This window comes from Saccopteryx bilineata, chromosome 11, assembly GCF_036850765.1.
Source record: "Saccopteryx bilineata isolate mSacBil1 chromosome 11, mSacBil1_pri_phased_curated, whole genome shotgun sequence".
Classification (NCBI taxonomy): domain Eukaryota; kingdom Metazoa; phylum Chordata; class Mammalia; order Chiroptera; family Emballonuridae; genus Saccopteryx; species Saccopteryx bilineata.
In genome coordinates, this window is record NC_089500.1 from 3,082,835 (window position 1) to 3,109,764 (window position 26,930).

Below are 26,930 nucleotides of genomic sequence, written 5' to 3' on the forward strand. Positions count from 1 at the left end.
AAAGGGGGCCCAAGAAAATTGGTGATTTGGCTCCTCTGATTTTGCCAATTGGACTAAAAAAAATAGGTCAGGAATGCCCTAAAATGGAACTAACATGGGCATAAATTTAAAGGACTTTCAGATACTGGAGCTGATGTATCTGTTATTGCTAAGCTACAGTGGCCTCCTTCCTGACCCACTCATGCAGCAGCCACAGAATTACAAGGTATAGGGCAGAGTAAATCCCCTCAACAAAGTTCTAGTTTTCTACAATGGGAAGATTAAGAAGGTCATTTCGGATTTTTTAAGCCTTATGTGCTCCCTGGATGGCCAGTGAATTTGTGGGGTAGCAATGTTTTGAAAAATATGGGAGCGTTGTTTGTACGTCCTAATGGTTTAGTCAGTACTCAGATGCTTGATCTGAGATTTTTGCCCACCAAGGGACTAAGGAAAGAACAGCGAGGAATTCTCACCCCCATAGAAGTGATACTCAATACTAGAAGGTGTGGATTAGGATATCAAAATTTAGCATAGGGGCCTTAGTAGCTCCTGCTACCTCAATAATGCATTGTGCAGACCCAATTATGGGAAATCAGATAATCCTGTATGGGTAGACCAATGGCCCCTTTCTCAGGAGAAACTTAGGGCAGCTGCTCAATGGGTACAAGAGCAGCTACAGCTTGGGCACACTGAACCTGCTAATAGCCCATGGAATACACTTCCATATTTTGATCTTGTTGCCTCCTGGATTATCAAGGGGCATAGGCGACCCTTACAGCTTATAGGTTTTGAGCCTCAAAATTATTGTTGTTCCTTTTTTCAAAGGATCAACAACAATGGCTCTGGGAAACTTCCACTAAATGGCAAATCGCTCTTGCAAGTCAATGGACAACTTTATACTGAAACTGTCAACTTAAAATCAGCTCAAAGACTAGAATTATATGCCATTATCATGGCTTTTCAGCATTTGCCATATTCCCCCTTTAATATATATACAGCAAATATTTACTTATGGTGTTTCCACTATAAAGACTGCTGTCTTGGCCCTGGCCGGTTGGCTCAGTGGTAGAGCGTCGGCCTGGCGTGCAGAAGTCCCGGGTTCGATTCCTGGCCAGGGCACACAGGAGAAGCGCCCATCTGCTTCTCCACCCCTCACCCTCTTCTTCCTCTCTCTCTCTTCCCCTCCCGTAGCGAGGCTCCATTGGAGCAAAGATGGCCCGGGCGCTGGGGATGGCTCCTTGGCCTCTGCCCCAGGTGCTAGAGTGGCTCTGGTCGCAACAGAGTGACACCCCGGAGGGGCAGAGCATCACCCCCTGGTGGGCAGAGTGTTGACCCCTGGTGGGCATGCCGGGTGGATCCCGGTCGGGCGCATGCAGGAGTCTGTCTGTCTCTCCCCGTTTCCAGCTTCAGAAAAAAAAAAAGAAAGAAAAAAAAAAGACTGCTGTCTTAGGGACAAATGCTAATGAACTATTTCAGCAGTTCCTCCTTCTTCAAAGACTTGTATGTCAACATAGAGCTCCATGTTTTATAGGACATACTCGAGCTCACTCCATGCTCCCTGGAGCTTTAGCACAAGGGAATACCCTTGCTGATCAAGCTACCCAAAAGAAAATTATTTGGAGCAACCATGACAGATCGAGCAATTCAGTCTCATACTATTCATCTCCAGAACGCTGCAACCCCGTATGAACAGTTTCAACTTTATTGGGAAGCAGCACGGCAGATTGGGAAATTCTGTCCAAGGGATCCTATCCTACAATCTGTCCCTTCATTTGGAGTTAACCCTCAAGGACCCCTACCAGGACAACTTTGGCAAATGGATGTTACTCATATACCTTCATTTGGCAAACAGTCTTATGTCCATGTTACAGTGGATACATATTCTGGATTTATAGTAACCTCTGTCAGAACAGGAGAGGCTGCTAAACATGTTATAGCTCATTGTCTGTATGCATTGTTCTATTATTGGATTTCCTAAACTGGTTAAACTGACAATGCTCCTGCATATGGAGCAAAAGCATTTACTGTATTTTGTCAAATCTTTCGAATTATGTGTATTTCTTACAATCTTTAAAGTCAAGGTATTATTAAAGTGTACTCAGCAATATTTTAAGGTCAATTTAAAAAAATTTAAAAGAGGGGAGTCATATCCTGGAACTCCTACGGGTCTACCATATCATGCTTTTTACTTAAAAGTTTTTAAATTTCTTTTGAATACTGATGAACAGGAGACACCAAATCTTTTTCTCCTGCAAACTTCTACCTTCTTTTATTTGATTCAGCTAATAACACTGTTTTGTCTTTTTCCAAATAGCTCCAGATATACGGAAAAGGTTTATATAGGCAGATCAGAAGATCTCAACGAGATCTTCTGAGCGTGGCTTTTAAGATACCAAGAGGCAGAAAAAGCCCAATAGAGATCAGGTGAACTACCAGCTTTTAGGATACGCCCTTAAAGGCTCCAACGCCCCAAAGGGGTCTCATAGGATGCCATCTGAGTCCTGCTTCAATAGTGGAAAGGAAGGTCATTGAGCTAAAGCCTGCCAGACTTACATGCCTCTGCTGTGAGGAAACAGGGACACTGGAAGGTAGGCTTCTCCCTCACTCCTCTAAGGGAGGGTTCAGTCTCTTCCAGCCCTGCTCCAGCCACCTATGATCTAACCTTGCCCAGAATGCTGGGGTTTGCCACTGAAGGCTAAAGGTACCCAGGGCCGTCAGCCCCATCTATGACACTGTGGACGAGCCTAGGGTATTTCTTCCAAGAAGCAGGTAAACTGATCTCATTTGCACAAGGACCACTTAACTATGTCTTGCCTGAATAGTCAGGTTTTTTATTCTTCCCTCGAAGATCTCTGTTTGTGGGTGTTGATAGTCCTATTTTCTGCTGCTTTGTTTAATATATAGTGTTTCCTTTATTCCTCCTACCTCAATGCCCCACTCATATTTCAGGCTGGGACCTACTCCTAATTTAGAGCTCTCTTTTCCCCTTTGCCAACTTCTATTATGAATCTACCTTTGCCACCCAGCTTAGTGTACCCCAAGGTTCTCTTTACCAAGCAACAGTCGCAGAGCTCCAGGGAAAAGCAACCTGGTCTCATCTCTCCAGGCAGCGGAGAACAGAAGCTCCATCTCCACACATTCTGCAGATGGCTTTTCCAGTCTACCTAAATCATTACCAGCTAGAAGCAGTGGTCATTGGGACTTGGATATGAGCTGCAAAGTATAGAATTGTGACAACAATTCCAGTGCCATGCAGACTTTTCCTGGATTCCTGCTCCTTGGGACAGCTCCTAACAGACTGAACTGGGGTTGGGTTGCATTTTTCAGGGATTTGGCATGGTGATGGTGCCAACTTGGACTTGGTGAACATGTTAAGGACACTACTCTTTTATGGATTCTCGCTGTATTGGCCAAGAGTTTTCCTAAAGGCTTTCATCACTGTAAAAAAAAATAGAAGACTGGATAAAGAAGATGGGGCACATATACACCATGGTATACTATTCAGATAGAAGAAATGATGACATCGGATCACTTACAACAAAATAGTGGGATCTTGATAACATTATACGAAGTGAAATAAATAAATCAGAACAAAACAAGAACTGCAGGATTCCATACATTGGTGGGACATAAAAACAAGACTAAGAGACATGGACAAGAGTGTGGTGGTTACGGGGGACGGGGAGAGGAAAGGAGGGAGAAGGGGAGGGGCACAAAGAAAACTAGATAAAAGGTGACGGAGGACAATCTGACTTTGGGTGATGGGTATGCAACAAAATTGAATGAAAAGATAACCTGGATATGTTTTCTTTGAACCCTGATTTATTGATGTCACCCCATTAAAATTAATAAAAATTTATTTATAAAAAAAACTGATAATGGTATCACCTATTGAAAGAATGTTTACATCTGTTTGGAAAGCTTGGGAATGTGAATCTACATTTTGAAGTCGATTTTATCAAATGTAAACACAACTCATGGATTTGCAATGGAAACATGGTCTCTGAGTGGAGAGATGCAGGAAGGCAGGCACACACCCGTTTCCAGTCCTCGAACAAAGGACAGTGTACTGGTAACAGTGTCTACCTGTATCTCCCTGAAAGGATCATTCCAATGTACATATTTAGCTAAATTAACTATGTAAAAGGTAATTTCCCGTTACTTTTTCCTTTGTGTACGTGGCTACAAGGAAAGTAACAATGGCATATGTCTCACATTACATGCTACAGTGATGGACCCTAGAACACTTCCCCAGCTCCTCCCTCCAACTCTTCTCCACAGAAACTTCCTGGAAGTTCTGCACGTGTGACAGATGACTTTACAGAGTCGTGTCCTGTGTGCAGTTTCACTTTCAGGTTTCAGGTGCCCTTGGTCAACTGTGATTCAAAAATACTGTATTTCCCCAACCATCTATCTCTTTTTTTTCCGACATCCAACCAAGGACATCGCCAAGGCTGAATGATCCAGGGCTCCCGGAGCAGATGACCCTCTTCCTGACGTGAGGTCAGGTCAGCAGAGGCCTAACCCAACATCACAGTGCCGGCCATCCCTCACTCCACCCATCACGTCTGCACTGTCCTCTCAGAGCGTCACAAGAAGGGTGAGCACAGGGCCATCAGAGACCTGAGAGACCACACTCACTTAACTTTCAATAGAGCATAATGTTACGATTGCTCTATTCTGTTACTGCTAACCCCTTACTGCACTGAATTTGTAATTAAGCTTCACCGTAGGTACATAGCATATGTAGTGTTTGGGACTTTCCATGGTTTCAAACATCCACGGGGGGACTTCGAATGTATCCTTTGAGGATACTGACTATTAGATGCTCTACAATTCTACTTGGTGCTTCTTATTGCCGTTGGTTTTGTGATAGTTGCATAAGCAGACAGACATGTAGAAAATGAAGGATGAAATGTCTTAGATGAAAATTACTCTACACCAATTCTATATCAATGGTTTTAAAAATGGGAACGTTTAGAAATCTGCCCCACATTCTCTAGCCCTGTGTACACGGCCTGGCCAACAATGGCAGGAACATTTATCTGGGTGCATACACATCCCATCTGATGGCATCTTCTATGTCGCTGCAGCTCAGGGGAGCAGCTACGAGAAACCAGATGCACTTCAAACCCAATCCAGGTGCTGCCATAATTCATTGGATACTTGTTAACTCGAGCAGGACGGGGCGGATCATACCACCAAACGTGCAGGGTCACTGTCAAGCTTACAGAGCACAAAGCCTCTGCCCAGTACTCAGCAGGGTGCTCAATGACCTGCTCACTGTACCCTGACGGGGACAGGACTGCCCGCCCACGGACAACTGTAGCACACCAAGGGTCCCACCCATGCCTCACCTGCAGTGGAGACATACCTAGAGCTCAGCTAAGATCATTAACAGTTTCGTACAGGTAGTCAATTTGACATCAAGATATCCTTTAGCAGAGCCTACCAGGAAATACTTGATTTATTCTCGTAGGAAAAAAAAAAAAAAAGAAAGATCACTTACAAAGCACAATAAAAATCTCGATTTTTTTTTTTTACTCTTTTAGCCATTTTTCCATAAAACAAATACCATTTACAACATTCCAATCGAGTGGCCACCCACAGTCAACATGATTCTCTCTTCTCAGCTCCCTCATGGGTGGTCAAGTCACTTAAATTGCTATGGAGAACTCAACAGTACTGAACTGACTTATAAAAACTCAGGTTCATGATGACGGCAGGTTTTGCTCTTATTGAAGAGACAATACCATACAGTCTATATTACAGTATCAGGCTAAATAGTTCAATCTCTTCAAATGTGACACTGGAACATCCTAAGTCATAGAAACAAACATCTGAGAACTTCCTCATCCCTTCTAAGCAACAAACCGTTCATCAACTTTGATGAAAGGTATTTTAAGGGCCACTGGTGTCAAAGAGCAGTTCACCTGAAAACAGAAACACAAAGTGACACACTCATCTGGATACCAATCTACCAGAGGCAGGAGGAAACCACCGCCACCATCAAGATCACGGGCACACCATCACCCCGCGGTCTCCTTTGTAGCCTCTTCTCTCTGGGGCCCACCCCACTCTGAGCACATATTCATCTGCCTTCTGCCACCACGGGTCACATAGCGTTTCCCATGAACCGATATAATGAAGACATGCAGTGCGGGCTCTCTGGCCTCTTTCTCTCTGCATCGGTTTGTGACTCACTCATGCTGCTCCTGGTGTAAATATTTTCTGTACTTTCATTACTGAGCATCCATGACGGGAATGATCCCTGGTCTGTTCATCTGCTCATGCACCAAGGGACATCGGAGCTCATGTGGGACGACTACAACTGGAGCTGTCATGACTCTTTAGGAGCAGGTCTTTGCTTGGGCTGATGTTGCCTTCTCTCTTCAGTAAGGAGCGAGGAGAGAGATGACCAGGTCATACAGAGGGTACGTTACTTTTATGAAAAATTACCAAACTGTGTCCCAAAGTGCTTTGATCACTCTGCACCCCTAGTAAGTGTGCCTGGGAGCTGCCTCTGCTCCACATCACCCGGAACCGGCTGCGTGCTCAGTGCCTCGACTCTGTCCCTCGGAGGGTGCTGGACCTCCCCCGTGTGAGCTCGCCATACTTCGATCGTCTTTGCTGAAGTGCCTGCTCAGATCTTTCAACCTATTTTAAATTGCTTATTTGTTTTCTTATAATCATGTTTTGAGAGCTCTTTCTATATTATAAATACAAATCCTCATAAGACTCATGACTTAAACTTTTCCCATGTATGTGGTTTTGTCTTTCCTTCTCTTCACAGCGTCTTTGGAAGAGAAGTTACTCATTTATGAAGTTTTATTTACCGGTGGATAGCTTTTCAAGTTATATATTTTTCATGTATAAATCAGCCCTTTGATGTGGTATCTAAGAAATCTTAGATCGTCTATGGTCACAAAGATTTTTCTCCTAAAGTTTCTTCTCGGATTTATATAGTTTTAAGTTTTATACTTAAGACTGCAGTCGTTTTGAGTTAATTTTTATACATGGTATGACACCTGGATCAGAGTTCATTCTTACTGCATATGGAGAGCCAACTGCTCCCACCCTGTCGATTCCAAGAATAAGCTGCCTTTGACCGTGGGTGACGGGCGCATAACGCAATGTACAGATCATGTAAAACAGAGATCTGCACCTGACATCTGTATGATCCTATTAGCCAATGTCACCCCACTGAATTTAATAATTCCTAAAGAAATCAACTGGCCAGGTAGCTGTGGGCCTGCTCTGTGCTCTCTATCCCATTCCTCTGAGTATTGGTCCACCTTGATGCTAACACCAGCATGACTTGATTACTGTAACTTTACAATAAGTCCTGATGTCAGGCAGCAGAAGTCCTCAAGTTTATTCATCTTTCTCAAACTTATTATTCAGAACATTGTATTTCCATAAGAATTTTAAAATCTTCTCAATTTCTTTAAAAAAAAGCCTGATAAGATCTAAAATGATTAATGTGAGAAGAAATAAAATCTTAAAAACATGTGAGTCTATCCATGAAGATGGTATGTTACTCCATCAAGGTCTTCTTTACTTTCCCTGGGCAGCATTTTGATGATGAATGTAGTGGTTTTGGGGTTTAGTACATCCAGTGTTAGGTTTGCTTCTATATATTGGACACTGGTTGAAAACAACTGACAAATACATGCATAACCTATTCTGTTCCACTGAGCCATCTGTTTGCCAGTATAACACTGTCATGACTATTGTAGCTATATGATAAGACTTCAAGCTAGGTAGTACAAATCTTCTACTTTTAAATACTCTAAGTGGTCAAACAATTGAAAGATGTTTTAATTAAGCAAATTCACAAATATATTCTCATGTTCCCTTATTTCAGTCAACCTGAGTTTTGAAATGGTCTTGGCATCATGACTCACTGAGAACCTGTTTACTCAGTGGCCTGGTTGGCATCGTTATCCATTTGTCGCATAGCAAATGAGGGAGAAGAGGGTGACATTATGGAGTCACTGTCTGAGTCAGGGGTATATAAGTGAAAGGATCCAAGTTCTTCAAAGTTAATTTTCTTGAAGGTTTAACATAAGCACTTTAAAAACATGATAAATGTAGTTTAATTCATATGTCGTACAGGCTAAATTTTATTTATTTATTTTTAAATATATTTTTATTAATGTTAATGGGATGACATTAATAAATCAGGGTACATATATTCAAAAAAAACATGTCTAGGTTATCTTGTCATTAAATTATGTTGCATACCCCTCGCCCAGAGTCAGATTGTCCTCCATCACCCTCTATCTAGTTTTCTCTGTGCCCCTCCCCCTCCCTCTAACTCTCTCCCTCCCTCCCTCTTGCGTCCTCCCTCCTCCCACCCCTGGTAACCACCACACTCTTGTCCATGTCTCTTAGTCTCGTTTTTATGTTCCACCCATGTATAGAATCATGTAGTTCTTATTTTTTTCTGATTTACTTATTCCACTTCGTATAATGTTATCAAGATCCCACCATTTTGCTGTAAATGATCTGATGTCATCATTTCTTATGGCTGAGTAGTATTCCATAGTGTATATGTGCCAGATCTTCTTTATCCAGTCTTCTATTGAAGGGCTTTTTGGTTGTTTCCATGTCTTGGCCACTGTGAACAGTGCTGCAATGAACATGGGGCTACATGTGTCTTTACGTATCAATGTTTCTGAGGTTTTGAGGTATATACCCAGTAGACGGATTGCTGGGTCATAAGGTAGTTCTATTTGCAGTTTTTTGAGGAACCACCATACTTTCCTCCATAATGGTTGTACTACTTTACAGTCCCACCAACAGTGGATGAGAGTTCCCTTTTCTCCGCAGCCTCTCCAACATTTGCTATTACCCGTCTTGTTGATAATAGCTAATCTAACAGGGGTGAGGTGGTATCTCATTGTAGTTTTGATTTGCATTTCTCTAATAACTAATGAAGCTGAGCATCTTTTCATATATCTGTTGGCCATTTGTATTTCTTCCGTACAGGCTAAATTTTAAAACAACACTTTTAAAGAATAACATAATTTATATTCTCTGTAATCCTATTAATCTTAAATTCAGAGTAAGATAGCATAATACTGCAATAAACCAGTGATTTTCCACCTTTTTCATCTCTTGGCACACATAATCATTGAAATTTTGTGGCACACTAAAGAAATATATTTTTACCAACCTGACAAAAAAAAGATCCGTATATTTCTTATTAATTCACACTGGATGGCCATTATCACATTGGCAGTCACCATTTTCTTATTTGACAATCTGAGGGAAAAAAGGTCAGTGCCCCTGACTAGTCAGGTATTGCGTGTTTTAAAAATTCTTATGGCATACCACTTAAAAATTACTGCAGTAAACTGTAAATTATTACATATTTAAATCGACAATAGTATAAACTGTAACACTGAAAAATTCTGAATTATACACAGGCTGATGGAGAAAAAAACAGAATGCACCAAAATGTCCTACATAAAATACTAGATTCTGACCACTGAATGAAGGAAGACACAAGCATGTTTCCACAACAAGCTCAGAGTGGGGAGAGAACATCTTGTTGGTTTATACAAACTACAGTTTATTCAAGTCTGGACCCAATAGTTCTTTTGTAACTCATTAATTTTGTGGCATGTTCTTTTTAATTTTTTTATTTTAATTTTTTTACATTTTATTTTATTCATTTTCAAGAGGAGAGAGAGAGAGAGACAGAAGGGGGAGGAGCAGGAAGCATCATCTCCCATATGTGCCGTGACCGGGCAAGCCCACGGTTTTGAACTGGTGACCTCAGTGTTCCAGGTTGAGGTTTTATCCACTGTGCCAGCACAGGTCAGGTATGGCATGTTCAACACTACTGTTTAAACATGATAATTGGTACTTTTTTAAGCCAACAATGATCAATTCTTCAGGAAATACACTTCAGAAATAGAAATACTACTTTCTTGTTTGTTAGTTTCAATATAAACTCAACTTCTAGATAGTAAAATCTGAAAGCAAATCTTACAAACTTTAAATAAGAATTTGACTTCACTGATACTTGTTAATGCTTGAAATGAGACAGGTATCATATGAAGAGGTGTACACACTTGTTAAGGGAAAATCTCTGATGGACTGATGGACCGTATTTGGTGCACTCGGACCAGTCCTTCTGAATCCTGTCATTCTGAAGCCAGAAGAGCGAGCAGATGTGTAAGGTATTCACTACCCCTGAACAACAGGGCTACCTGTACATTCCTATTCTAAAAGCAGAACACAAGTGACATTTCCTTTCCTGTTTTTCCTTTCTACTGCATGACGGTCTGCATGCTTTTCTTCACCAGCAATAATCTTGGCCAAAATAACCATAGAGGAAAATTCTCCACCTTCAGTTCCTCTGACAAGAGTCAGGGGGAGATGGAAAAGCCACCAGACGGCCTGGGGACAGCATGGCATGTGGGTGTCAAGTGTGTCCGCCACTTCCCAACCACCCACGAGGATTGCTCCCGTGCCCTGGAACCATGGGTCCCTGACAGGTCCTCTTGCAATGGAAGGTGTTCCAGGTCAGCCCCCCATACAGTCTGTCCCACGAGAGGGAATACTGACGCCCTGTGGAACGCCTGATGTCCCTCCTTTCCAAGCCGAGTGCACTGGGCGTGGGAGTCTGCGGGAAGGGAAGTGTGCCCAGAGGAACGCAGCAGGGAAGTCAGGTTTCAAATGCACTGCATAGGTTTCAAATTCTGGCCTCGGAACAGGAGGTGCATGTGGCTTGAATTTTATAAATCCAGCATAAAAGCTGAGGGCCTAGCATGGTTGTACTAAGCTGTTTGAAGGAAGCAAACAGTCTTAAGACATGACTTTGGTACTGAAGAATCATGTTTGCTTTGCACCACAGTGGCAGAGAAATGCCAGAGAGATAGACGCCCACGTCTGTGTGACTCTGTCCTATAGGGTATGAAGGGAACAGCAGAGTGACAAGGGGCCTCTGCACTAACATAAGTAGACAGTTGTGCCTGCTTTGGTGCTGGCTTCCTGATCCATCACCTGTGAACGCCTGTGACCACAGCACCACTGTCTCTGCTGCATGGGACAGGGAGAGCCCATGCTGGCTAAGGGGGCACACAGGAGGTTCTACTGGTCTCCAGGGCCACCCAGGGCATGGCCCGGTGACAACAGGGACACTGGAATGGTAACAATCGGGCATGGATAAGGTGGAAGCAGTAAGAATAAAAACCCCATACAAGCCCACTGTGCCACACACGTACTTCCAACCTCTCCCAGATGGCTGCCAAGAACGGCGTCCGTCCACTGGCCTCTTCCATCACCCCGAGTCTCTAAGCTGAACGATCAAACATGCATGACTGCAAGTGGCTGCTATAACACTTAACATAAACTTTTAAGTGTGTAAAATTATGTTGGTGTTTCCAACTTCATGTTCAACACTGGAAATTTCTCTCTGGTTCAGTAATGACTCTTACCCCATGGGGAAATCTGAAGCATATGAACTCAAGATCTAAAAGAAAAGACTAGCATTAATTTTCCATAACCTTATCAATACCATAATGGGCATCAAAGCTACCTGTAGCTAATTCCTAAGTATCACATATCAAAAATCAAAATGTATCACAAACAACATCATTCATGTATTTTAACTTCATGCCACCTGTGAGTAACTGCCACACTCAGCCTCTCTTGTGGTACCTTAAGAAAAGTCCAGTCTGACCAGGCGTGGTTCAGTGGATAGAGCATTAAACCGAAATGCAGAAGGACCCAGGTTCGAGACCCCGAGGTCACCAGCTTGAGCAGGTTCATCTAGTTTGAGCAAAAGCTCACCAGCTTGGACCCAAGGTCACTGGCTCGAGCAAGGGGTTACTCGGTCGGCTGAAGGCCCACGGTCAAGGCACATATGAGAAAGCAATCAATGAACAACTAAGGTGTCGCAATGAAAAACTGATGATTGATGCTTCTCATCTCTCTCCGTTCCTATCTATCCCTATCTATCTCTCTCTCTGACTCTCTGTCTCTGTAAAAAAAAAAAGTCCAACGTTTAGTTGCAAATTGTGTTACCACATGACTTATAGTCTTAACTAGATGACTTCTGAGTGTAAAAATTGGTTCTGGCCCTGGCTGGTGGCTCAGCGGACAGGGCGTCATCCCAGAGCACAAGGTCATGAGTGTGACCTCCAGTCAGGGCACATACGAGAAGCAATCAATGAGCACACAACTAAATGGAACTAAGTGGAAAAGCAAGCTGATGCTTCCTTTTCTCTCTCTCTCTCTCTGAAATCAATGAAAAAAAATTTTAAGTGGTTCTATTGATAATTAGAAGGGACTACCCCAGACACATATAATTTAGAATTATTATAATAATTACTTATAGGACGTATTACAGTATACCAAGTAGGTAAACAATTTTCTTCAACATGTAAACATTTTCAACCCTAAGTGTTCTAATGAAGGCGTCATTGTATTTTGTTAAATTGCCAAGAATGCACATTGTGAAAAACAAAACCCCTTCAATCTCCATATCTATTCAGCAGCCCTCTTCATTGTGACCCACGCTTAACAGCAAAAAAAACTGAGAAAGTGATGACCTCAAACCACAACTGCTGGTGAGAGAGTCAGGTGGTCAGGTGGGTGAAGCGAGATGGGAAGGGGGCTGCAGTGTGTGAGCATGCCACGGAGGGTGTGCGTGTGTGGGGGAGGGGCAGACCACCCGAGAAGGAGAGCTCAAGGGGACCAGACCCCAGTTCTACCCACAAGGACCGAGGCAGAGCCCATAGCACCCGTGCCTTGGCGGCTGAACTCTCGCCCTCTGACTGAACATGAATGTCCAGAGGACACCTTGTCCACGGGACATGCAGGAGGAGGCCTCGCTTTTAACAATACAAGAGGAGATGAACTTAAATCCCGCGTTCTCAGACCAAATTTCCGCAGGACCCCGGCGCACGGCTCTCACAAGAAGCGGAAAGCCAGCGAGCAGGCCCGGGGCCATGCAGGCAGCCGCCTCCCCCACGGTGAAGTCGCTGTCGCCGTGCCCACTGACCTGTGTGCTGCCGACGGTGCTTGGTGAGGGCGTGCCGCGTCCCGCCCGCGAACCCACAGAGGTCACACAGGAACGACTTCTCGCCTGTTGCAACAACAAACAGATGAGGGACTGCGGAGGTCACAGATCATTAAAACGTATCTATCAAGGCCGTCAGGGTTACTAATTCCTCCAATCAAATGTTTCCATGTAAATATGTCAAATGGGAATGAAATTACCACTGCGGTTTATTGACTGTGATAAAATCTGAAAAGCACCACTGAACATAATTACATACTTGTCAGACCCATAAAAATTAGCTTTATTATCAATGGGATGGTTTTGTACAACTTCATTTCTGGTAGATGTCTTCCAGATGGGGCTGCTTCACGCACTTGAACAGTTTTTATGCATATCCTGATTTTGTACAATTCCCATACATCTGGCCTTTCTGAGCTGAGTCAAGATTGCTCGGAATAGTTAATACACAGTATATATGAGTCTGCTTAAATAAAGTATATTGAATTTCCTAACAACTGAAGAATATTGAATTGGTTTTACCTGATTCTATCAGGGTCTTCTTTAATAACTTCCTACTTCATAATGTGAACTAAATGGTTTCCCTGAACACAGTGGAGATGCTGGGTAACAATAAAACCTCCACTACTCCGCTTCAAGAGTAGTTCCTCTGTTTATGTTTCTCAGACATCCACGGCACAAAATGAAAGCTGAGGGTCTGCGGCAGAAATGGCACAAACTCCCCCGTCCCAACCCCGGACTGGACCCCACAGCAACTCGAGACGGGATTGGCAGAGGCGGGATTTGCTAAAAGTGTGTAAGTGCTCACTTTTAAAGCTTCACCCTCAGCGTTTTAAATGTGATCTCTCTTTCTACTGTGGCTCGTGTAGGCGGTCAGTGCTGGCTGCCAGGGCCAGTGAGAACAGATATGCCAACCTTGGAGAGTCAGTGCAATTATACAACAGTTTTCCAAATATGAAATAAATCATTTGTATTTATCCTTATCTACTTTGCTCATTTAGGTGTTTTAACGCAACATGTCTTCCAGGGTTTTGTCCAAGCCGGCCTGCTTTGTTCTAAGATGTCGTGGTGCATCCATCCCAACAGAGACTCTGCTCGAGGTGTCTGGGAAACAGCGCTGCCTTTCTGAGCTCAGAAACAATAAGTAGCTACGGGAAGGGAGAACAACTTCAGGAAGCAGAACGCTCTTCCCTCTACTGAGGAGCGTGACTAGCTTCTCCAACTCACACAAACATGTACAAATACAGAGCGCCTTAACCAAGTGATGTTTAATCTTCTTTCACAACAGTATGTTAAAACGTTTAGTGTCACTAATAAAATAAAGCTGAATTTAAATACTTTTGTTCTCCTTGCTTTCCCATCTCTGGGTTAAGTTTATTCCTCGAAATAACTTATTTCAAGACAGAGGAAAGGGACAGAGGAGATGGGCTGTGAAGAATAAAGTTTAATTATAATCACTCATTTAATTATTTAATCAATTCAAAATATAAATCTTTCTAACTAGCTGTATGATCAATTAAATAACACTGAATGTAGGCTTTTTTTTTTAAATCCCCAAAGATAATTTGCTCGTTAATATTAACATGCTATTCTACACGGAGGCAGCACTGCGCTTCCCGACTTAATCCTCACCGCCATCTTGTGGGCCTGCACCGCTTGTGGCTATAGAATGCACGTGCACCAGTTCCCACGTGCACAAACATGCACTTGGCAGTGGGCGGCAGGGGCGAGCCTGGGGCTGGGCCATCCAGCCAGCCACATGTCGGATAAGGAAGGCGAGTCCTTGTCAGGCCCAGGTCCCAAGGAGCAGGGTCTGCGTCTCTCCCTGGTGAACTTAGTGACCCACACCTTTCTGGGTGTAGTATAAACACCCTCAGACACAGAAGAGCCTCACGATGTGTGTTCATAACAGGTGCACACGCTGCGTGTATATAGTGCATTGGCACAGAGACCACACTATTTTCTCATGTGACTTGGTCCTAGAGACATCAGTGACCTTGAGTTTTGATGTGCAGGATTTTATTTAGGATGCTGGTCTGCAATGTCTCATATATGAGATTTACCTCGGTGGCTTGTGTTTGTCGTTCTACATTCAATTTTCACTTACCTTTTTTTTTTTTTGAGGGGACATGGGGAGGAGGGGCTAGCACTGGAGTGTGGGTAAAAGAGTATTTCTCAAAAAAGAATTTAGAGAAAAAACTAAATGTACTATTTCACTCCGTGTAAAGGGGGTCCAGTTAATATGCCATATTTACATGTAGCAGAGGTGTAATAGGCGGCTTTGCTGAACGACTTGAATTAGTTTCAGGTGTGCCATTTTGCATTCAAATGCAGAAAGACACGGAAGCCAATCCTTTATTTTCTATTAGAAAACAGCCACTGTCCCCTCTTTCTCATTATGGTGCAGACTACAAGACCTAACAACAAAAATCCATATTATTGATCCAGCCAAGTCTCCACAATTATTCTTTAGAAGGAAACGCCGACAATAAATTACATCTGCACTGGCTTTTCATCTGCTGTTCGATAGAAGTGCTCTCTCAGGGCAGGCGGGGGACCTTAAATCGTCAACGCCCTTGTCAGAGAAGCCAGGGAGGCCTGGGCTTCCACCACTGCTCCAGAAGAACTTTTAACCTATCATTTCTAACAATAATATAGGATTCTTGGCAATCAGAAGAACATTTGGGAATGCTGATTAAAATTTATTTTTTTCCTTGAAACAAAACACTTTCTGAGAGGTGCAAAGAGGAGGAACAGGGACATAGCAAACAGCCCTTGGCCCCCTGGGCCCCCAGACCTTGAGAAGATCGGGGGCCACCACCCCCTGACGCTGCAAACACACCACGCACACGCGTGCACAGGGCCGAGCTCAGGGGCACAAGCTCATGCAGGCAGACTGTGAGCCCCAGTGCCCTGCCCAGCACCGATGGGCACTCAATGTCTTCACGCAGAACGTGTATGAATTTGTACTTATTAAATGTACAATGATCTAAAAATGTATAGTGACTTTGTTAAATATATAATCTAAAAATTTGTGATGGCTAACTTCAGACAAGTCTCGGTATTAATGATCAAAAACTCTTGAATGTGATAGCATTCTCCTCTTAAAAGAAACATGGCATTAAAAATTTTTTAAATGGAACAAAATAAATCAATATTTCATAGTTAAAAACAAATGATGGTGCTGAGTTTCTCTCAGAAACAAACTACAAAACAAGTTCTCCCCAAATGACCTTCACCGAGGTCACGCCTACACAGGAGACTCCTGCGGAGGCCCTCGTGTGCCTCTGCAGCAGCACACACACGTGTTAAAATGTCACCTAAAGATCCCCTCTCATCGACGCCCAGGGAAACGATGCCGCCCCTTCTGCCGTGTAATTACCACAACCTTAAACCGTGCCACCAGGAAATCATTCCCATCGACCAGTACCGAGCCAGGGCCCGTGCCCGCCCCGCCAGGGGAGTGCACCTGTGTGGGTCCGGTAGTGGTCCTTCATGGCGGAGGCCGTGAGGAAGGAGTAGTGGCACGTGGGCCACGTGCACTTGAATGGCTTCTCTCCTGTGTGCAGCTTCATGTGGTTGTTCAGCGCCCACTTCTCGGTGAAGCTCCGGTCACAGAGGTGGCACGTGAACCTCCTGCAGGAGGGAGAGGGAGAGGGTGTGAGCACGCCCCCCGGGCCCTGCGGCCCCCCAGGCCCCGCAGCCTCCCCGAAGCTGCGTGCGCACGCCCCACGCCGTGGCAGGTGCCTGGGCGCAGGGAGGCTGCGGCCTGGTCTGTCATGTCTGTATAACCAGGCATTGATTTTGCTGTCGAGCCCTGGCACTTCAGCCATTTATTCTCTGCTTTGCGGTTGGGCCCAACGGGTTTGAAAAATTCTGTTACAGTCCAGTCACCCCTGAGGCAAATGTGAGAATAGATTTCACCTGTGCAGGCCAGCGCCACTTAGCCAGGGCACACGCTGTCAGAGCAGAGGCTAAATGAAAAGCCATCCATACTAAACGGCTCCGACAACCCTGCTCTCCGTGGGCGCAGGCGGCCGCTGCTGGAGGCCGGCCACTCCAGACCTCAGGGCCTGCGCCCCGCCAGCCCCCAGCACTCAGCCCCCAGGGGAGGGGACCCCAGGCCCCAGCACACACTCCCCCAGGGGAGGGGACCCCACCATCCCTCAGCACACCACTCCTGGGGAGGGGGCCTATGCTTCTCTCCAGCACCGGGTCCTTCTGCGTCACCACTCGGCTACCTAGAACATGGGCTCTGAAAAGGGTAAAAATAAAATGATCACTCTTAATAAAATAAACCTCAACTATTGCCCGTATGAAAAAAAACAGTCCTGAAGATAACCAAACACGGCTCACATAGCCCCACAGGTCACAGGTAAAGATGACTTCAATGATCAAGGCCTTGGGAGCCACAAACAGAAACCTGTCATCATCCCTGGGTTCATCCTCTGTCCCTTCTCACTTGCATCATGGAGTCACTGCTAAATTTTACTTTTTATTTCTAACAGAATTTAGTTTGAAGTCATCCCTGTACCTAATAAAATAGTGTCCAGCTAATTAATTCAGGATAATGAACAGTCAAATAAAAGCAAATTAAAACCCAATATTCAAAATTAAACATTTTAATAAGTTGATAAGCACTAAACTACAAAAGGAAAACTACAGCAGCTTCATTTGACCCTTGTGACTGGTCTACACTTTTAGCAAGTTCATGCAATTAAAAATAGAATGACAAGATCTGTGTTTTAAGTTATGATATAAACATGGAAGTGTAAAAAGGCTGTAGTCTTTGCAGAAAAGCTGTAACTAGGATTTTACAAATTTCCTTCATATCATAAGGGTAGAAAAAGAATCCCAAGCTCCAAATAATTAACTTTCTCTGGAGTCAATGTGGGTTACATTAACAAACTGACCAGAGTTTCACAAACTCTTATGAATGGAATTATGAAATTACCTCGTATAAAAATTCCTCTTCATTTGCTATATGTATTTATATTTTTATAACATTAGATCTTAAATGCAAACAGCAGTAAAAATAGCTAAATATTTCAGAAATGTCATATAAAACATCTTATGTCTCATTAATATTAAAATTGCCAATTAATAGATCTATATAATGTGAGGCACTATATTTACACACATTAACTCAGACTGACTTTGAAATTACTATATCATTTGATCATTGCTTACTGGCACTAGAGAATGACAAATATAACAAAATACTTTGAAATGCACTGTAAAAAAATATCACGTCCGTATATCTCTTTGACGGGCCTTCATGCATTTAACATTTCAAAACCATGACAGGGATCTTATTTCCAAGATAAATTCCCCTATCTACTTATTTCTTCATGTATTTATTGTGGATCTAACCTTCTTCTACAAGAAATAAATAAAGAGGTTAAGTAGATGCTATCTTTTAACAAATAGTTTCTCCAGACTGTATTACAACTTTATGAATGACAAAATAAATCCCTCATTTTTAAATCTACTGTGATGTACATTTAACAAAATTACATCTAGGAAACCTCAATATATGTACTCAATTATTCATACGTAATAAAAATGTTAAAGCGGAGCTTAGTGCCTGTCATGAGATGACAAAAGCCAGATAACAGAACCGAGGCTACGGCTCAACTTTCAGAAAACCTCACGTGTTTCCCAGGGTGCTTTATGAGGAGAAGTTCATGGACTGGCAACCAATGTAAAGAGTCCTTATAAAGATTCATACCTTCATAAATGGGGTATTTCCGGGGATGCCACAAATTCTGTCTCAAATATTGCAGCCTGGCTGCCTTCGCACAGCAGGTCGGCAAGGATGATGTCCACCTGAGGGAGAGGCGGTCTCGGGGACTTCGGGACGCGTCCCCAGGACAGAGCCCAAGCTAACGGGCCGTGCTGCTGGGCCCCGTGGACCCAAGGAGCAGGGGCATCAGTGTGTGCTCTAGGGAGGACTTTGCAAAGACCTGCTCACCTGCTCTACCAGAAATGCTCTCTGCACCATAGAGATAAAGAGTAATAAGGGTCGACTTGGCTCTCAAGAAAACCACGAGCTGCGTAAAAAAGTGAAAAATTATTCACAAAAATAATTTCTATGCAAAGAAGAAGAAGTAAAGGGCAGGGGGAGGTAGAGGGGGAGAGGGAAGAATAAAAAGAAGGAGAAGAGGAAGAGGAGGAAGAGGAAGAGGAGGAGGAGGGGGGATGAGGAGGGGAGGGGAGAAGGAGGAGGAAGAGGAAGAGAAAGAGGAAGAGGAAGAGGAGGTGGAAGAAGAGGAAAAGGAGAAGGAGGGGGAGGAGGAGGAGGAGGAAGAGGAGGAGGAAGAGGAGGAGGAGGAGGGGAAGAGGAGGTTGTGGTGGAGGTTTTAGTAGCAGTAGTAAAATGCCATCAAACACAGAAGCAGCAGCAATCAGAGGCTGGAGAGATGGAAGGGCCCTGCAGGGATGATGCAGGGGGACAGCTAGGAAGCCAGGGAGCCTGAGTGAGCAGAGGGCCAGACCCTTCAGGGAGACCACCCAGCACCCAGCAGAGTGCCGGCGCCTGGTCCCCCTCGGTCCCGCCGGCCCACCAGGTGCATGACGCACAGCGGCTCTGTAAATGGCGGCATGAGCTGTACCGTGCCCGTGCTCCTCCTCGTCTCAGACTCAGAGTCACACGGCACCCGATGATAACAGCAGCGGCCCCTCGGGCTGCCTGGGGCTCTTCCCGCCCACACCCCTTGGACTTCCTCCTTCGTGTCATTTTATGAAGTCTGACGATGTCAAGCCCACAGAAGACAACGGAGCTGTGCATCTCCCACTGAGACTCCAGTCCCCAGGTGGTAATACCCATATTTCCCATATCTGTGTAAGGTCCTTTCTTTGTGTGATGAACCCTTTAAATTAATTTTTTAATTTTTAGACATTTATAACTCAAATTAAAGGGAAAACAAATGCTGGGGCTGACCAGAGCGGAGGTCTGTGAGCTAAGCATCCCCATGGCCAGGGGCTGGGCTGGGGCCTTTGCCGCCCGTACGCCATCTAACTGGCCAATAATGAGGAACAGAAGGTTAAAACCTCTGACCAGGGCTGCAACACCTGTGATAAAGATGGGCAGTTTGTCACCCTGTCCTTCCTCACGCCCCACAAGATGTTTCTACTGGACACTGTGATCATAAAAGGTTTCATCAAAAGGGGAAAATATCACAAGCAAAAGAAATCAAAATACCAGACTTCTCAACACAACACAACATCAGGGCCAGCACAGCAGCAAGTGGAAAGCTCTGAGTAAATGGCACTGAGTGGGGAAGGTAACCCATAACCACTCCCGCAGGTTCCACTGAGCAGGACCATCACCACCTGGCTCCTGGGGCTGAGATGTCTCTCATGCTAGAACTTGCTGGAATGAAGCCCTTGGCAGGCGGAGGTCACAGTCTAGTGTAAGTCTGAGTGCTATGGGGTAGGCTCCGAATCCCAAGGACCCTCTGAAGGACCAACGCTCCCCAAGCCTGTCCTCAAGCGCAGCGCAGCTCCTGTGGACGCGGACCGACGGCTTCATCCGTGGAGTCAGCCCACCGCATGCTTGGTAAGTGTGCAAAGCTTCCTAGTGAAACCCTCAGCCTGTTTCTGTACTCCTGCTGTACTCATACCGTTTCCTTATTTACCATAACAGATGCCATTTTGTCACCAGAGCCCACACACCTGGCAGGGCCCTGGGCCTCTGTTCTCCTGGTGAAAGCCAGGGGGGAACCCTCTTTGAAATCTCTCAGGACATGATGATTTGCTCTCACAGAGTCGGGATGAAAATCTACATCTCTAGGCTTAAAATTGTAGAGAGAATACTAAATATCCTCACTGTTAGGTCTATGACAAAACCAGAAATTCTCACAGGGGTGTCCCTAGGCATTACACACAAAGTTAAACTGAGGAAGTATTAGGGAGCTGAACAGTGACTGTATGAATAACAGCACTACCTTAGTAGATACCTATGCCTTAGAGAAACTGTGAGACTGAGCAGAAAACAACAACTCCTCATGGACACAGACAACAGTGTGGTGATGATTCCTGGGAGGTAGGTAGGGGGGATAAGTGCTGATGGGTGGAGACTTGACTTGGGGTGTTGAACACACAATACAGTGTGCAGGTGACATGTTGATGTGTTGTAGAATTGTGCCCTTGAAACCTGTATCATTTTGTTAATCAGTGTCACCCCAATAAATTTTATATAAAAATATAGTAAAACAAATGAAAAAGAAACTGTGACAGCAACTGTTTGTTTTTGACTGTCTAAAGGGCAGACAAGTTATGTTAAAATATATAACTTGTATTTTGAGTTGCATCCTTAACTTTATCTTTACATATTACTATAGAAGCTAAGTGTCCTAACAGAAGAGCTATACTTGCCTTCTCAAATTATACTTTAAAGGTTCCACATTTAAAAATCCTATTAGTTGGATTATTCATTCCATTTATCAGTAACATAAAAAAATCTGCCCTTATCCCACTTCTATATGAAGATAGAAAAATTTTGGTATTCTGACATTTTATTACTTTATAATATTTAAAATATACTTAAGATGTATCACTAGTATATTTTCATGTTCTTTTATAATCTCTCCAATTTAGGATAATTTGGACTATAATGGCTTTAACAATGTTTTTCAAAGTTATAAATGTCCTACTCCTCTCTCCCAGAGAGTCCAGTCAGTCCAGGGATACACAGTCCAGAAACTCTGGCACAAGTACAGGCACGGAAAAAGCATTGTCCCCTTCAGAATGTAAACCATCTTAAATGCCCATCAGAGGGAGTAAACAAATAATGGGTTTAAACATAAAGTAGAACATCATGTAAAATGAATCGACTAGGGTTACGTTCATCAGGTACAGGTTACACCATTTCAGAAACATAATAACTGCATTAACACAAAGTATATACAAAACTGTATCACTGACATAAAATGTTTCAATAAAAGTAACGACAGTAAACATAAACGTATGAAGTCCACAGGCAAAGACGGTCATGGCATCGTGATTTGGGGATACTGCTTCCTTTTGAGAAGAGGAGTACAAGCGTGCACATAGGGTAGAGTGTTAAGTGTAGTTGTACAATTTTGTTGTTTGTTAAAAGAAGGAATCCAAAAGTGAATATAAGTAAATAAATAAAGGAAGGGATTTTCCAAATTAAAAATGAACATTTTAATTGAACTCTCAAACAATATTTTACATACTCTCTACATGACACCTTGGACCAGTCTTGTCAAATTAATGTCATACAAAGTCACATCAGCAAAAAACAAACAAAAAAACATAGTGAGCCAGATGTGGCATGGCACAACTGTATTTTTAATAAGAGAGCCAACTACCTTTTGTTAAAATATTAAAGAATAATGCAGCTATTAGCTTTCAAAGCTGTGAGACAAAGGCGTTGACTGATACAAAATTATTACTGTAAAACTAAACTGATGTTGCAGAAACTTAACTGACAGGTGTTGATGGTCTTTATGAACAAACACAGACTAAGAACTGCTAAAGTATACAAGGTTCCTAGGATTCTTCGCGACACAGCCCCATGCACTTGAACAAATGTGTTCCAGCAACTCTAAGTCACTCAAACACTACCAATGCCCAGCTTCTTTGAAATAACAGCCTGTTTTTTAAATTATTATAACTTAATAATTATATGATACTACTCCGAGAGATGAAGTGAAAATAGAAGAGGGGGTCTTGGCCCAGCAGGGTCACCATATGAATGTCTATGGAGCTGCAAAGACAAATCGGGAACAAGCACTTTCTTAAACAAAGAACCACATAGGCATTTAGAGACAACCGCTGAAAGGCAACCACAACGCTCCACTAAGTCACATGAGCATCTGATGCTGAAAAGGTGCCCAGAGGATAACAAAGTAGGATGCAGCAATTCGAGAACTTGGGCGACGGTAACAAATGCAGCATCTGTTAGCACCAGAGCTGTGGTGTGCTCACGTTATCTCTGGCCTACAAACCGCTAACTAAAAATGTACAACACTGCTTTTGGAGGTAAACTACTTATACGTGTGAAAAAAGCACTAAATCCACATTAAATACCCCCAGCATCATCACAGTAATCCTGATGGTCTCATTTCTATGAGATTTCAAAGTGCTACATACACATTTAAATAAAATGTGCCACTTTGAACTTCATGGAAAATAAAAATTTCTCATGGTTTTGTCTAAACTGAAAAGATTCACCGATAGCTAAATAATAATTATGAACACACTCAGGGTCCCTTTGGCCCTTTTCTTCCAAATATTTGTGTGCATGTGTACAAAGTCCACAAAAAACTTTAAGTCAATGAATAAAGTTATATCCTGAAACCAAAAGTATTCCATGGTAACACTAATATCCAGATTATTCAAATTAGGCTTGACTCTGAGAGAGGCCTGTTTCTGATTACAAATAAAACCTGAGCATGATTTATACCAAGAAGCCACAAAGACTTAAGGCTGGAAAGGTTTCATTTACTGAATGCAGCTCTCAGGCTCCAGTGTGGCATGGAGATGAAAGCTGGAACCCCCAGGGCCCTCACAGGCAAACAGGGGAGCCTTTAGTGCAGGCCTGCCCTGACCAGGTGATAATTAGCCCAATTAACAGGCTATATCCTTGTTAACTAGTTGGAACAAAAATTTAACCTCACGCATGCCAAAGCCTGTCATTTAAAATCCTCTTAAGCTATCCCTCAGATTTTAATTGCTGTGAAATATATTTTGGGGCCCTCTCAATTCAAACCAAAGGCTGAAAAGCTCTGTGTCAAAGTTACTTCTTGGAGGAGCCTTAAGCAGAACAGGAATCCTAGGGTGATGACTTAGTCAACTAAGAACCAAGAAAATGACTCATTCCAAAGCTGAACATTCAAGGATTACAAGGGCAACACCACCAAACTCTGAATTCTTTCTCAAAATCCCAAAATCTCATACCCATGAAAGTTTTCATTGTCAGAGAGACCGCACACTCTGCCCGCCCCAACCATCCTCCTCGGTGTGGCTCGGTGCCCCCACCTATTCCCCTGCCTGTGCTGTGTCCAGGACCCCCAGCAGGACAGCTCCTGGACCAGGGTTCCGGAAAGGCTCTGTGGGAAAACAGGAAGAACTTTCTATCCAATGGGCCGGCAGGTCTTGGGAGCAGCCACTCAAGTCTGCCTTTGTAGCACCAACAGTCCATAAAAGAGCGTGGCCATAAAACTTTATTCACAAAAGCAGGCAGTGGGCTGGGTCAGGCCTACAGGCCCCGTCTGCCAATCCTGGCTCAGAGGACAGGTCATAGCCCCACCATGACCCCAAAGCACCCTGCCCTTTGTGGGTGAAAGAGCACTGCTGGGGAACAAAGGTCTGCTGAGCCCTCCCCAGGGCCCTAGATGCTGGTCTACCCCTGACGTTCACGTTTCCTGTGGGGCTGGGAACGCCAACATGAGGAGACCAGGTGGAAGGAATTATACTGCATCTGAGACCCATTCCAGTCCCGGCCGCCCTGTCCTGTTCAAACTGCCCCTTTCAAGTGCAGAGCAGAGCTGGAGGCCTTGGAAAGTTGAAACAATTTTAACTAACCATAGAAGTCAACTCCTGGCAAACAAGACATATTAAATTGCCACAATCCTCTAGTCTGGACTAAATAAAATTTTATCGCTTCAGGTTAGGTAGGAAAACACTGGATTTATGTTAAAATGGCATTTAAAAATAAGGGACTGATGTGAGTGTTTAAAAACTATGTAAAGAGAATTTCTTTTAAATCATTGTTGCTCTTACTGATATAAATAATTTGAGATAAAACAACAAAATGCATTTCAAACCCCTTTTAGACCTTCATCCCAAATACCCTGACTAATGTCCAGCCTTTGGACATTCACAACACAACCCTAATAACCTTCAAATTGTATAAATTCCTAGAGTTCATCATTTCTACATCAATATTCCGTAAGAAAAGTATGCACAGAACCTCCTGTGTCCGGCACTGACCCTCGCTGGTCACAAACTCGTCAGGACACGGAAGAGCTCTACGCCTGCCCAGGAGGAGCCAGCGACTCCACGGCCAGTGCCAGTGCCAGTGAAATCACAAGAACACAAAAGCACCAGCTGACGCTGGGCTTAACAAAAGCTTTAAAGATGTTTGGAAAAGCATCAGTGAATATAAAATGAAATAGCTGGGAAATCTGTTGGATGAGGTTCACGTGAGTCGAGGGGGTCAGTGCAGACGTCACTACCGGAGGCAGCAGGTAATGACCAGCTTGGCGGGGGCCGCTGCCGAGAAGGGAGAAACACAGTTGCATCACGTAAATGGGTCAGACGTGCATGGGCCTGAGAAGGGGACAGAGAACTTGGCTTTGAGGGAAGAACAGAAACTGTTTGTTCTTTCTTCTCCTTTCCCTTTCCCTAGACCCTGCAGTGCTGCTTTTCACAATCGTCAGAGTGTCATTTTCTAAGGGGAGAAATGTGGGTTTCAAGGTCAGTCGTGTCCATGGCAAAATGAACACAGCACAGATGCATGGAAGTCCCAAGTACGTGCAGCTCTAGAAGAAAGCACACCACAACAATGTCCACATCTAAGACTGATGGTGAGCTCTTTTATAGTTTATTTTTAATTATTCACATTTGAGGGGGGGGGGGGAGGAGAGGAGCAGGGAGCATCAACTCCCATATGTGCCTTGACCAGGCAAGCCCAGGGTTTCTAACCGGCAACCTCAGCATTCCAGGTCACTTTAGTCACTGTGCCACCACAGGTCAGGCCATGAACTCTTTTGCATTTGGCCAAGTAAGACAGTCTTTCAAACAGCCTGTCGACTATGACAAAGACTGCTGTGCTTTAGGCTAAGTCCTCCAGGTGCCATAACAGTGCCATATATTTCAGGGCTCTGAGAACTGAGGCCTGTCCCGTTTGCATGGCACTGGAAAAATCTGTTACTTCACATTTCAGATGACACTCTCGCAGCATGAGAATGAATTAGTTAACAAATAGAAGTGAGATAGATTTTATCAATAAGACCAAAAACAGGCTTACAAAAAGGAGAGAGCACTCATAAAAAAAAAAAAAAAAAAAAAAACAAAAACAAAAACAAAAAAAAAACAGAAAATCAACTGAAGTTAAATTATTCTTTTAAATCTTAATATATATTAAGAGCAAATATAACTGATATATTAATGGAAGCTGAGGATGGACAAAACTTCTGTTCCAATGCAGACAACTTGTCACAGTCCAACTCATCAAGAAACAGTGATTTAGCCTGACCAGGCGGTGGCACAGTGGATAGAGTGACAGACTGGGATGCTGAGGACCCAGGTTCGAGACCCCAAGGTCGCCAGCTTGAGAAAAACTCACCAGCTTGGAACCAAGGTCGCTGGCTCAAGCAAGGGGTTACTCAGTCTGCTGAAGGCCCACAGTCAAGGCACATATGAGAAAGCAATCAATGAACAACTAAGGTGTCGCAATGAAAAACTGATGATTGATGCTTCTCATCTCTCTCCGTTCCTGTCTGTCTGTCCCTATCTATCCCTCTCTCTGACTCTCTCTGTCTCTGTAAAAAAAAAAAAAAAAAAAAAAAACCCAGTGATTTATACAGAATTTATAAGTCATAATAAGGTCTTTATACCATATTGTTATGGTATTATGCCAGCAAAATGTTTCATGAACATTGCTTTATGAAGTGTTACTCGGACAGATATACACTGTAGAAAAACACAGTCGTGCACCTGCATGGAATAGATGATTCCAATCTCCTCGGGATATATTCAGGTAAACAATACAGCTCAGTTCCTTGTGTGACATGGGGTCAGAAATAGAATTTGGGGTCAGATATCCCTGGCGCTGGGGAAGAAGTCAGTATCTGATCATGGACAGCCCCTCTGAGCCTCAGGAAGATGGTGTCATTTTTATTTCTGGTGTGTAGTCATATAGGATTTCTAAAACCAC

At 43.6% G+C, this 26,930-nt stretch overlaps 1 protein-coding gene across 2 annotated transcripts in view; it reads right to left on the reverse strand.

The window, feature by feature from the left end:
• Positions 1 to 26,930, reverse strand: part of ZNF407 (zinc finger protein 407) — a 413,239-nt gene that overhangs the window by 151,148 nt on the left and 235,161 nt on the right. For both annotated transcript variants that reach the window (XM_066247609.1, XM_066247611.1), the window contains exons 5-6: positions 16,488 to 16,654; positions 13,001 to 13,084 (exon numbers count right to left, since the gene is read on the reverse strand). In XM_066247609.1, the coding sequence (XP_066103706.1) occupies positions 13,001 to 13,084; positions 16,488 to 16,654 (251 nt within the window). The remainder of the gene's footprint in view (positions 1 to 13,000; positions 13,085 to 16,487; positions 16,655 to 26,930) is intronic.